The sequence below is a fragment of the Lepidochelys kempii genome, chromosome 1, assembly GCF_965140285.1.
Source record: "Lepidochelys kempii isolate rLepKem1 chromosome 1, rLepKem1.hap1, whole genome shotgun sequence".
Taxonomy (NCBI): domain Eukaryota; kingdom Metazoa; phylum Chordata; order Testudines; family Cheloniidae; genus Lepidochelys; species Lepidochelys kempii.
The window spans coordinates 333,515,981-333,529,121 of record NC_136380.1 but is presented as its reverse complement, the minus strand read 5'-3'; the positions used below and the strand labels follow the sequence as shown (position 1 = coordinate 333,529,121).

Genomic DNA, 13,141 nt, shown 5'->3' with positions numbered 1-13,141 from the left:
TTGACAGCACAGGGCTGTAGGTACTGTGTGAATTATCTCCCTTATACTTAGCTTTAAAAAAAAAACACATGCACATTTCTTTTCTGTAGTCTCAAGCCCCCTTCACTGGGAGATTTAGTAGTAGTATTTGGCTTCTTTTTTCCCCTTCTCATTGATTTTAAAATTACATTATCCTTTAGTACGTTTGAGGCCTGGAACTCATGTTTCTCCAGTTATGGAGTCTGATTCTCTAACTGGCTCCATAAATACAAGTTTAACCCCACCCCACCCCACCCTATCCTATGTGGAGACAACTAGTATTGTGTTAAGTTGTTTTTTTTTATTTTGGAGAAGTGAGGAATATTCAATTTTCTTTATCCTGCCATTGTTTTCTAAGGTAGGTATATAGAGATAGCTGCATGAATAATTTGCTGTTGGCAGGAAAGTCTTCACTGGGATCCATTAATGGCACTGAATGCAGAAGACATATTGGTGGCACCTGTATATGTCTAATCCTTTTTCATGGAGGACTAGAAAGATTTTTTAAAAAGCGTGTGATGGATGCGAAGGTTCACATGCCTAAATACTCGATTACTTTCCACTTTCTTAGTCTTAGGATTTTTTTGGGTACAGCATGGACAGAAGCAGATGCAGAGGAAAGAATAACATTTCAGCCTAGAAGGCAATCAATAGTTATTCCAATCCCATTCATGCACAATTCAATAGAAGCCTTTCTATTAAAAATAAAATCTGGACATTTTCTTTATATAAACTCAAATGAAAAAGAGCAAACTGGTAGCAGTTCTGGTGCCATTAATCTCATGACGAATATCAGTCACTGGTACCATTAGACCCATGATGCTAGTGTTAACGAATCATCGTATTGTTGGCAATTAAATATATACTGAGACACCATTAGCCACTGCAGCTCAAAATTAGATAAAGAACAAGATGATAAGTTAACAGTAGAAGTTTATCAACCATCTGATCGGAATGGACCCCAAAACGAATGGCCAATAGCAGAAATCCAAACCACTACCAAGGAGGAGACTAATATTACATCCTCTAATCCTCAGCCCCTACTTCGATCACCCCATGCAGTTGGACAATTTTTCCAGTGCCCCTTATGGCTGTTGGCAGTGTCTTGGTTGCACTTCTTAGACTACTGTTTCTACCCAGTGCTCCAGTCTAAGTACCATTTTCTCACACGTTGCCTCACAGGAGTTTAGAATGTCAAAGGACACAGAAATGGAAGGGATATTTTGGGTCATGAAGTCCACTATCCTGCTATTGCAGGCAACCCCATCATATAATCTTGACATTGTTGTCACCAGGAGTTGAACCCAAGATCTCTAGAGTTAACACATGAGCACAGCCAGTAGAGCAGATTGAAAGTTTTCCATCAAAACTGTTTTTCCATGGGTTTTTGATGAAATGAAAATGTTCACAAAAAAGTGTCTGCTTTCTGTGGAAAGATTCAAGATTTTGTTGAATAACTAAATGTTTTCGGCCAAAAACTGAAAACATTATGGCTGCAAACTTTCTGGTTTTTGGTTTTTCAATTAAAAGTCAAAACTTTTTGTGGGGAAAAAACAGATCTACTCTACAGCACTAGGTCACCATGCTGGCAACAGTGGCAGACTTATTCCCTTTGTGGATCAGACACAAAATCCAGATATAAACCTAAACTTGGGCTCACCACATCTAATATTCAATTCCAGTAACAGAGTTGATGGGAAAGGAAATCAGTGTGGAAAAATGTAAAGTAGGGTAGAGTAAAGAATAGAAACTAAAAATACTGAATGCAAAATACACCCTCAAAGGACATTTTATTTCAAACGAGCACCAGGAAAGAAGTTTGGTGTTCCCAGAGAATAAAACTCTAACACCTTCAAAATGTAAGTAAAATCCAGGAGATAAATTCAGCTATTGAGTACAAATAGTCTTATGACAGCATTTAAGTACTTCATAAAGGAAAAATCAAAGCACAACTACAAAATGGGGAATAACTGTCTAGGTGGTAATCATGCTGAAAAGATTCTGGAGGCTTATAATGGATCATAAATTGAATGTGAGCTAACAATGTGATGCAGTTGCAAAAAAGCCTAATATCATTCCAAGATGTATTAACAGGAATGTTGTATATAAGACAGAGGAATTAATTGGCCCACTCTACTTGGCATTGGTAAGGCCTCAGCTGGAGTATTATGCCAAGTTTTGGGTGCCAGCCTTTAGGAAAGATGTGGACAAGTTGGAGAGAGTTTAGAAGAAAGCTACACAAATCACAAAAGAAAACCTGACCTGTGAAGAAAGGTTAAAAAACCTGGGCATATTCAGACTTGAGAAAAAAAGACTGAGGAGGGAGGGAACTGATAGTATTCATGTACATTAAGACTGTTTTAAAGAGGATGGTGAGCAATTGTTCTTCATGTCCACTGAAGGTAGGATGCAAAGTAATGGGGTCAATCTGCAGCAAGGGAGATTTAGGCTAGACATTGGGAAAAACTTTCTAACTATAAGGATAGTTAAGCACTGGAATAGGCTTCCAAGGGAGGTTGTGGAATCCCCCTCACTGGAAGAAGAATAGATTAGACAAACACCTATCAGAATGGTCTATATGTTCTTGGTCCTGCCTCAGCACAAGGTATGGACTAGATGACCTCTTAAGGTCTCTTCCAGCCCTATATTTCTATGATTCTAAGGTTAGGTGAGGTTAGGTCTAAAGTTAGGTGAGGTCTTGTTTGGAATGCTGTGCTGAATTCTGTATTCCTACTACTACCCATAAGGATATAGAGGAAGAGGAGGTCCACTGGAGGACAAATTTCATGACTTGGGGACTCCAGGAACTAGTCTTTACAGACTAAACAAGGAAACTGGGCCATATCATTCCCCTCTGATTTAACAATGGACAAGCTGAGATGTGGACTAATGACCCTAACTGGCAAGTAACTCCGTAATGAAGAAGCATCAACACCATCCCTCTGCACAGTCACCATTTTGGGTTTTTATGGGTTTTGTGGGGGTACGGCTGCTCAGATGTGATGGTGTGAGGAGGGAGCCAGTTTATGTGACATCATCCTATGGCACACCTATGCCGAAACAACCACTGGGATTAGTGTTGATCCTGCAAACAGTCTCAGAAATTAGATTAAGGGTGGCTCTGGTTCAGACGTGAGCAAGGAGGAATCCAGATTGCCAGAAGTAGGAGGCCATGGTGTACAGTGGGGGGCTTGGCCTGAGATTTCTTCAGTTGCCCCACGAATCTCTGGAAATATATGCTTTTGGCAGGCCTTCTACTCCCTACACAATCCAGCTCCCTACTCACATGAGTTATCAGAAGTACCACAAATGGCAGAGTTCCTAGTGTAATTTCACCTATCCGATGGGGTCTTCTTTGGCAGAGTATGTTATAGTGCTGTATCTGTCTTCTCTGGAAAAACAGAGGCTTTGGTGGGTATCTCACTGAGCCAGGCTTGATTTTGAAAGTTACCTGCTAATCGTCTCTTAAGAGTGATTATAATTTAAGTGCAAAGGGTCATGAAATACAGCTGAAAACCAGTGGGGTCTTAAAGGAACCTAGTAGTATTCAAATAGATGGACTGAGTGAATGAAAGCAGCTGATGGTAATAGTGTTTTAAAGAGTTACTGAATTTACAAGGGAAGAATCATTGTGGGAATATGAACTCAGGGTTAGGACAGACCAATGATTCATGGTGCACTGTTTTCTTTTATTCCTATTTTCCAATGTTAATTATTAATCCATTTTCAAAATATATTTAGGGTGTCTTATTTAACTTTGGGTCACATTGCAAGGCAGTTTGCAGAAGCCTGCACCGGAAAGAACACACACGAAGTCAAACATAAATATCATTAACTTATATGGGTTCTGGGCTGTATTTGAAATTATTTGTTTTTAGATTTTTGACACATTTCATGTATAAATGTAATCCCTTTGAATTCTTTGTCTTCAAGTTTTAAGGCTGACCAAGATGACAGCAAAACTTTACTAAAGTGAGAGCTTCTAGTACAAATATTTCTATCCTCAGCATTATATCCATTCTACTAAAATAAGTGAAAAGTGCCATCCATAGCTATCTTTTCAAGAAAAAAACCCCTATATTTATTTTCCTGGGCAATTGTGTTATTCAATGTGTGAACAGATATTGTTCATTGTTCTTTTATTAAGTGTAATGTCACAGTGTGTCATCTGTGTATATTTCTCAACTTGCCGAGGGCCAAATGCAGGACAATTAATTAGTTTGGAGTATCAAAAATAGTAAACCAGAATAAAGCATCTAAAGCAAAAATAATTTCTTTAGAGTTGACATACAGTCACCACATGAAATTAGCCTAAGAAATAGAGGTTTAGCACCAGTTTACTAAATTGCTAAGTGCTGTGCTTAAAAACTCAAGGCATACCAAAGATATTCATGAGCAGTTGAGAAATGTAATGATATGATGTCTGAAGAGGAGGATGTTTCCGTACACAATTTGTGTGGGACTAGATGGTGTATCGATGGTACTTCCTTTGGATTCCCTGTACTATATCAAAAGTCATCAAATTCAATGAAGGAATGTTTCATAAAGAATAACAGGAAGGTACATTGGGATTCTCATTGTAGGACTATCCTACTCACTTTGTCAAATGAATATGAAGTAAAGTAGAGCGTAAAGGTGTTTGCAGCATTTAATTGTGATGAATAGCTCATTCTTAACATTGATTACATTTATACCTTACAAGGTTTTTTGTAACCCATTATTCCTGCTCTGTACAGCAAGGTCTACCAACCACCGACCTACAGAAAGTTCTGTCTCCACTGGCTCGTCAGCCAGTAGTTTTGGCAGTGGATATAGCATGGATAGCGAAGGAAGCAGCAGCACCACAGGGGAGAACAATCTGTTTCCTATTCCAAGGATGTAAGGCTTTATCTTTAATACACTGTATTGTCCTGACAGTACTATGTACATCACTTGGAGGCCTCAGGCTTCCTCATATGTCATTTCTTCCCAAGACTTGTTATACAATCTAACAGCTAATAGCATTTAACTGGATAGGACTCTTGTCAGAGTCCGTAATTGCATTTTCCAATGTTGCACAATTAGAAACGTTCAAGCCCACTACACCCATGATTCTACAGAAAAAACTAATTGCAATAATCCAGGAGCAACCTCATCCTCATCCCTTTTTGTGCACATTTGTAGAGATGGGCTTGAGTCACAAAGCGCTGATGGAGAGCAGAACTTCTGCTAAATTTGGGGATGTTCAATTTGGGTTTTTAGTTTGGCCCCATTCTAGACACAGGTGCTAACAGCAAAATTCAGATCCAGATCTGGATCCAAACTCCCCAAAATTTAGGAATTTGAATGGAGATTTTTGGTGCAGCCCCATGTCTGCATTATCGTAGTAGTTTGAGGAAGACTTCTTCATCATATCCCTTCTCTTGCCAATATAGGGGTATTCTCCACAGTTTAACAAGTTTCACCATCAGCAAGTTTATCCTTATTTTACAACACTAAGCTTTATTATTGTTAACCTTATCCATTACTTCTAATTATACCCCTTGTATCATGCTAGATAATTCCTCTCCCCTTCTGATGTTAACACTCTTCAGAAGGAAATAGATCAATTGTTTTCAGACTCTGTCTGGTCCATGAAACATTTGCCAATGGTCTTTGAAGAGCTAGCTGGTCACACCCTTGCTGGCTATGCATATTTACCCTATTCCCTGCAGCACCCAATTCCACCACTGTGTGGTACTAAGAGTCAGTTAATGCTGCTAGGAAGAGTACTGTCTATGGCTTAGCATCCTTTGGCCCTCTGCAGAGGGGAGTATAAAACATGGGCTGTCTGAGACCTAACAGCAACATGATCGCCATTGCTAGAGAGGTGTGTGGACGCTGAGCACCTCTCTTCAGTAGAGAAACTCTGATTTCCTCCAGCTGTGACTCTGACCCCATATTTCTAAACCAGACCCACATTTTGCCAGTGCCAGGGCTATCAGCCCAATACTGGCCCGGAACCACACTAATGTTTAATGAACTTTTTCAAGTAAATCTTCCTTTCCTGTGCCTTTTCTGAGCACACTATTATCAGTTCTTGCTCTGCAGTCCTGAAATCTGATGCACAGGAGATGAAAGCAACTTTTTTAAAGGTTCTTGAATTTATAAATGAAACAAAACCAATTTATTCTCTCGAGTTTGTGACATTCCAAAGTGCTTATCCCTTGTTGAAATGTAGTGGAATAGCAAATGACTGTAACTTATTAGATGCTAAAAAGGAAAAGAGCTATCAATCTTACTTTTAAGTTTCCCCTTCAGCAACTTAGGGGAGGGGAGAAATGAGCTCAGGCTGTAAAGTTCCATCTGATTAATTTTTTATTGAATCTTTCACTCACCCTTGCTGTAGATTAAAACAAATTGTACTTCAGAGGAACAAAAATTATTTTTAATTGTATTTTACAATCTAGATGCATAATTAGTTTATAATGATTCCTAAAGATAAAATATAAGTTCATGGCGTGTTAGGGAAGCCTGAGTTTTAAACCACTCTTATTTTGGGCCTAGTGGTGGTGCCCATTTGAATATCTAGCTAAGAAAAAAAAATTAACAGTGATACTATGGGGATTATTTGATGAGGTAGGTAATTAGAAGCATGTCATTGCAGATGTTAGACATTGTTACAAACGTCAAGGGAAATTAATAATTATATAACAATAGAAGAAAGCATTTTATAAAATCACCACATTTGGTGGGTCATTTTTTGCATCTCTCATTATCAAAATGCCAGAGCTTGTATGAAACTTCTGAAAATTACCAATGTCACTCATACCAAACCCTGCTGGAGAATAGGGGCCAGATTCTTCATTGCCCAGTCCATTGTGTAGACTTTTACACCAGTGCAAAGTGGCAGGTGTGAAATGCTACTAAACTAGAATGATAAATGACTACACAATTTGCAGGGAATCTGACCCTGGGCACTAATAATTCTCTACAGCATATTTGCCATACTTCATAAAGTATGAAAAAAAGAAATACTTTGCTAGGCAATTAAACTGAACTCAAAAATCTTTTTTGTATTTACTTTTTCCCTTCATTTTTTTTTATTTTATCACAGAGAAGGACAACTTCCTACTGTAATGTGAAATTTAAGAGCCTGAGCCTCAGCTGGTGTAGCTCAACACTGCTCCATTTGACTACAATGGAACAATGCCGATTTGCACCAGTTGAGGATCTGGCACCATATCTCTCTCTCACGGTATATTGTAAGGTTACCCATTGTAAATGGGAAGAGTCCATTCAAAATTGCAAAGTTTATTTTCTGGAGGATTGTAATCATGCCTCAAAGCTAGTTGCACCTTGCTAGAATAGATAAGGAGTAAATTGAAATAAACAAAACAGGACCAGATACTGATCTCTGTTACATCTATGTAACACAGATAAAAACCTGCCCATATTAACCAAGTGAATAGTAGAAATAACTCTTCTTCTAAATCAAAGGAATTTTATCACACTGGTTAGCTGTCAAGATCAGACCTAATTGATGAGATCAGGGTTACAGTGTCCCAATGATGAGTTGTTTATCATGCTCAATGAGTATGAAAGAACCTTCCCTTCCGAGCCTGAACTATAGTGTCACAACAGTTATTAAAGAAATACTGTGATTGAGCAAAAATTTATCTTACTGTACAAATCATAGTAATCTAATTTAAATATCTTGCTGAGGAGACCTCTTATGGTATAAGAGCACTGACACATGAATGATGGGACCAAAAACTTAAAGAAACAAGGTGGGTGAGGTAATATTTTTTACTGGACCCACTTCTGTTAGTGAGAGAAACAAGTTTTCAAGCTTACACAGAGCTCTACTGCAGATCTGGGAAATATAGCTAAATACAAGGTGAAACAGATTGTTTAGCATAAGTAGTTAATATATCTCATGCAAGGTGCAGAGGCCTGCTAACACCTCGCCAGTCATAGTGGGGGAAAGGGGCGGGGGGGAAGCTGGGGAAGAGGGGGGTTGTGTGTTATAGATTATTGTAATAAACCATAAATAGAGGTCAGATGTGAAGTGATTATTTTGTGAAAAGTGTTCACTCATGGCTGATACTGTGTTTTTGTCTTTTATATTTTTCTGTGTGCGTTCATTGGAAAGCGTAGTGATTGACTGGTTTCACCTTCATAGTTGTTATTGGGGCATTTTTCCCCTCCTTTCTTCCCTCTGACTGGAGAGGTGTTAAGGGGCTACTTCACCTTGAATGGTCCCTTGAAATACATGTTAACTAATTATGCTAAACAATCTGTTCCACCCTGTATTTAGCTGTGACACTCAGTACATTTCCCAGACCCGAAGAAGAGCTCTGTGTAAACTTGCAAGCTTCTGTCTCTCTGCAACAGAAGTTGGTCCAATAAAAGATATTACCTCACCCACCTTGTTTCCCTGATATCCTGCAAGCAACATGACTGCAACAACACTGCATATGGCCAAAAGCTGTGATATACACTGGACCCTCGCTAGAACGCGTGTTTATATAGTGCGAATTCGCATATAACGCAGTCACGGCCATGGATCCCAAATTTAATTACTTTAATTGCAATTCATTTTAACACAGTCCCCGCTATAACGCGGTCCCCATGTTAATGCAGTACCACATCTCAAATCCCACATTCTAGCGACGGTCTGGTGTACTAGAATGTACATGGGATAATGCTTGTGTAACTGAGATCAGTTTCTGGACCCGTGTTATTTATTTCACCTTTCCCCTTAACCATAATAGACTGTGGGGAGAGTAGAATTTGATCAAGTAACAAGGTTTCCGATTATGTGATTACAAGCTTCTGCAAAAAGAATGTAGCTTCTCTGAAGTCTCTTCCAGTTGACAATGGGAGACTTGCTGTTTACAGACACAAGAATTTCTGCATGTCCAATCAGAATCTCTGAAAAGTTATTGCCTTTTCTGTTATTTATGAAAAATATTTGGCACCCTTGAAGGATGTCAGGAAGTGATTGTTTCTTCTTTTTTTGGACTGTACCAATACTCTTTCTGTTTGAGGATTCCTTTTGTGCTTTGGTATCTTCTGTTCAAGACTTCATTGACAGTTACAAAACTGCTTTTTTCGACAGAGGGAAGATGGGCCAGAATGGACAAGAATCAGTAAAGCAGTCAGGAGTGGGATTAACTGATGCAGAAGGTAAAATGAAATACAAACAACATTACACAGTGGTGCCTGACAGTTTATACAAAAGAGTAATTATTCTTTCAACTTTTCACGTTATGAAGTATTAGCTAAATCTGTTTTTGTATTACAGTCTTAAGGCCTGACTCTGAGGGCCCTTGCTACACCCTAGTAGTGTCAAGGGGCTTTAGTGTAAATGAGAATCAGACTGTACCTGTTAATTTAAGGTCATTCAGGAGCCACATTGCAATGAATAAGAATTCCCACCCAGCAGTTCTCATTGCCTTTCATGCTACTGGAGTGAAAACAAATGCTTAATATAGTCTATAGAACTGATTCCATGCCCCCACAGAATTCAATAGAAAGACTTCAGTGGACACTGAATCAGGCTCTTCTTAGTACATTTCAGGCTACCCACTTATTATATGAAATGTAATATGAGGAGGCTCTATCCAACATTAAGTTAAAATAACCTCGTTATCCCTAGCCTGATTCTTGCTTGCATGTATATACCTGCCTCTGGAAATTTCCACTACATGCATCTGACGAAGTGGGTATTCACCCACGAAAGCTTATGCTCCAATACGTCTGTTAGTCTATAAGGTGCCACAGGATCTTTGCCGCTTTTAAAATAAAGAGGCTATCTTAACCTGCAGCCTGACTGCTGGTCTTGTACCCAGATGAAGCTCCTTCAGAATATTCGTTTGATGGGGAAGATCTTGGATCTTTTTATTTAAATCTATGAGGAAAGTTAGTGTCCATGACAGTGAGGACAATGTGTCTATCTGTGGCCTGTGAGGTTTCCCGCACAGCTGTCCCAAAGTTGCTCAGACCACAAATATAACACCCCTGCTAATCCTGCATGGGCATCTCTTCAGCAGATACTGACAGTAATATCTAAAATGGGTCATGGGTACACCAACAGAATGAACTATCAAAGAACAGTATTAGTGGGAATTAGCAAGATAAAGCCAAGGTCCATAAAAGGGGGTGATTAGAATTAGAGCTGGTTGGAAGATGAGGCTTTTTTCTGTGGAAAAATCATGTTTCTGGTGAAAAATGAAAATCACAAATATTTCCTCTAAAAACATATATTGCAGTTTTGAAATACTTCTGCAGTGCCTTATAGGAATTGTAGTTTGGTTGTATCGTGCTCCCATTCTCCCCTCTAGGCCAGGCACCCTGGGCAGACTACATGATGCATAAACATCTCCCTTCTGGGTGAGAAGAGGAGTTGCACCCATCATGGCAGTCATAGTGCATCATGGGACATGACATCTACCTGGGGAGCATGGCCTGTGTAGGAGAATGGGTGAAGAAAGTTTTTGTGAAAAAAATTTAAGTCAAAGCCCCAATTTTTCATTGTAAGACAGTTTCAGTGGAAAATTTTTGACCAGCCCTAACTAAAGTGAGTCCATGAAACTCATTTTCACTTGTGAGTATTAAGTCCCTACTTGAATCTGGGCCTGAAAGATTAGTACCCTGATCCCAGGTGCCACCTAGGATAAACACCAAAATCTGGAAAGTAATGTTTCAGTGTGTTATGCATATTTTTTATTCTCTAAACAATATTTTTAGAAGTGATTATATTACTATGATTGTAACTGGTGCTACACAGCCTGCTAGGCTATTCTGTCAAGAGATTCCCACGCAAAAGATGTTTGCCCTTTAGACATTGAAGCTTTCCATTTTTTAATTCCTGCATTGTTGGTTTTTAGTCATCCTGTGCACTGTTTCACTCTACGTGGTGATTAAAACTCAGAATTTGAGTCTCCTTTCACTTACACTAGACTAAGGCTGTGTCTACACTACGGACCTTACCGCAGCACGGCTGTACTGCTGCAGCTGCACCGTTGTAAGGTTTCCCGTGTAGCCACTCTGTGCTGATGGAAGAGAGCTCTCCCACTGGCATAATAAAATGAGTGGCGGTAGCTTTGTTGGCGGGAGGGAGTCTCTGTCCACACTGGTGCTTTTGTTTGTGAAACTTACGTCATCCTTGACCAACAAAAGTTTTGCTGACAAAACTGCTAGTGTAGACAACGCCTCAGTATGGAGTAACTCCATTGAAGCCAAAAGAGTTATACTGGTGTGAGAGAAGAATCAGGCCCTTAGATGGGGCTGGAGCCAAACTGATGAGTTCCATCTACTAGTACTCAGAGTAGTTCAGCAGTTTGGTTCAACAGTTCCAAAGGCAGCTGTATCAAAATCGGCATTTCACATTTAAATATCTTTAAATGAATATAGGGATTTAAACTGAGAAAAGAGGTCTCATGTTTGGACAAGAAGGCCAGGAAATCCCTCCTCCCGCCCTCCCACCCCCCATAAGTTTAAAGTCACAGATGGGAGGCAGGGTATTTAAAAAAATACAGAGAAGAGAGGAATAGGTTTTGCAAGGCTCCTCTCAAATTTTGCACATTCTTTGTAGGTCATTAAGATGTGCAAGTATTTACAGATTATTTACAGATCTGTACTTAGATGTCTAAATGACCAAAATTAAAGGTGTGTATATCACTGCACAGGAGAAATTGTGCAGTTATCTGCACCTCTAATTTTGCAGACAAAAGAGAAAAAAAAGAAGAGAAGAAACTTTAAGATTAAAATGTGATCCTTAATGTCCATTGCAGGAGTAGGGTTATAAGTATAATTCTAAGAAATATGATTCCCTGAATTATACTTAAGGCGAGTTTGATTTATTTTACCTTCATGGAATTAATGATGCCTTTGAGTGAGCTCAGTGAGCCAAAGTATAGTATAGGACAGGAATCAAATAAATAGTAAAGCTATATACATTTGGGCTCACCTGAGATATTTCCTCCTTCACATTGAATTCACATTCTATGTTTATATACAGTAACAGATGCCTTGAAAAAAACGCTCAGGTCTTTACATCCTCTACCTTTAGAATGTTTGAAATCTAGATCCAGATTTTGATCCAAATTTTGTGATTTAGATCTGTTTCTAATATCCAATAATACCAATGCTCAGAAGCAGTATTTACCAGTAATTATGAAAGTAAAAATAATTGCTTGAGCCCTGGCACCTCTTTCATTACAAATTAAACACTGCTCAGAAGGAAACAAACATTTAAAATAGACTAAGTTGTCATTCATAATGTCTATGTTCATCTTGCTTGCTCTCTCTCTATTTAAATTTCATCCAATAAAAATATTAGGAAGGAAACACAGGACTTTAATAGAAAATTATCTATGGATGTCTTACATAATGGGTGATGTATATTTTAATGTATGTGCATATACAAATAAACAGTACTAGATGATAGTGCACTTGCTTAAATTTTTACTACTGTCTGCATAGAATGCAATTTGATATTTGATACATCTAGACTTTTAAAGAGGAACAACTGTAGCTTAAGGAGCAGGATATAAAAAAGCTGCACATTGAATAGGTTTTTTTTGAATAGGAGCAACACATTGAATAGGTTTTTTCTCTGACACATTTGTGAATTCCCCTAAATTAAATAGGCAGCAAGAATACACTGATGCCACTGTAGCAGTCTCAGGGGACTAGATGCTGTGCTACGCCTCCTGAGTGACATAACCCGAAGATAAGAGGAGGAGCCAAAGATAGCTTTATCCACCTTTGCACCACTTGATTTCTAGGCTGCCATAGAGAACAAAACAGTTCCTGGCAAAAGTTAGGGCAGGCCTGGGAGCTGCTGTAACTCATGGCAGTCTGTCCTGAGTTGTCTATAGGCTCTGCGGCATTTCAGAATCCTTGTAGCACAGGGTACTATGACCACATCCATTATGGCCGGACTTGTGAGAAGAGGTAGTGTAGAGGAGTTTAAGTTGGCACTAAGCCGATCCTGCACTGGGAGCATTCTCTGTTGGCCCTTTGCCACTCATTTATAGTGACCTAAGCAGCTGCTTTTATTTGTCAGGGTAAATTGAAACAAATGTGTAGATAATCTCCGCAAAAGAGACCACTAATTCATTAGAGAGCGGTTGAGGAAGCAGACTTCAGACAT

At 39.0% G+C, this 13,141-nt stretch overlaps 1 protein-coding gene across 3 annotated transcripts in view; it reads left to right on the top strand.

The window, feature by feature from the left end:
* PCLO (piccolo presynaptic cytomatrix protein) overlaps positions 1-13,141 on the top strand; it is a 514,652-nt gene that overhangs the window by 455,248 nt on the left and 46,263 nt on the right. For all 3 annotated transcript variants that reach the window (XM_073328638.2, XM_073328636.2, XM_073328635.2), the window contains 2 exons: positions 4,755-4,896; positions 9,101-9,168. In XM_073328638.2, coding sequence (XP_073184739.2) covers positions 4,755-4,896; positions 9,101-9,168 — 210 coding nt within the window. The remainder of the gene's footprint in view (positions 1-4,754; positions 4,897-9,100; positions 9,169-13,141) is intronic.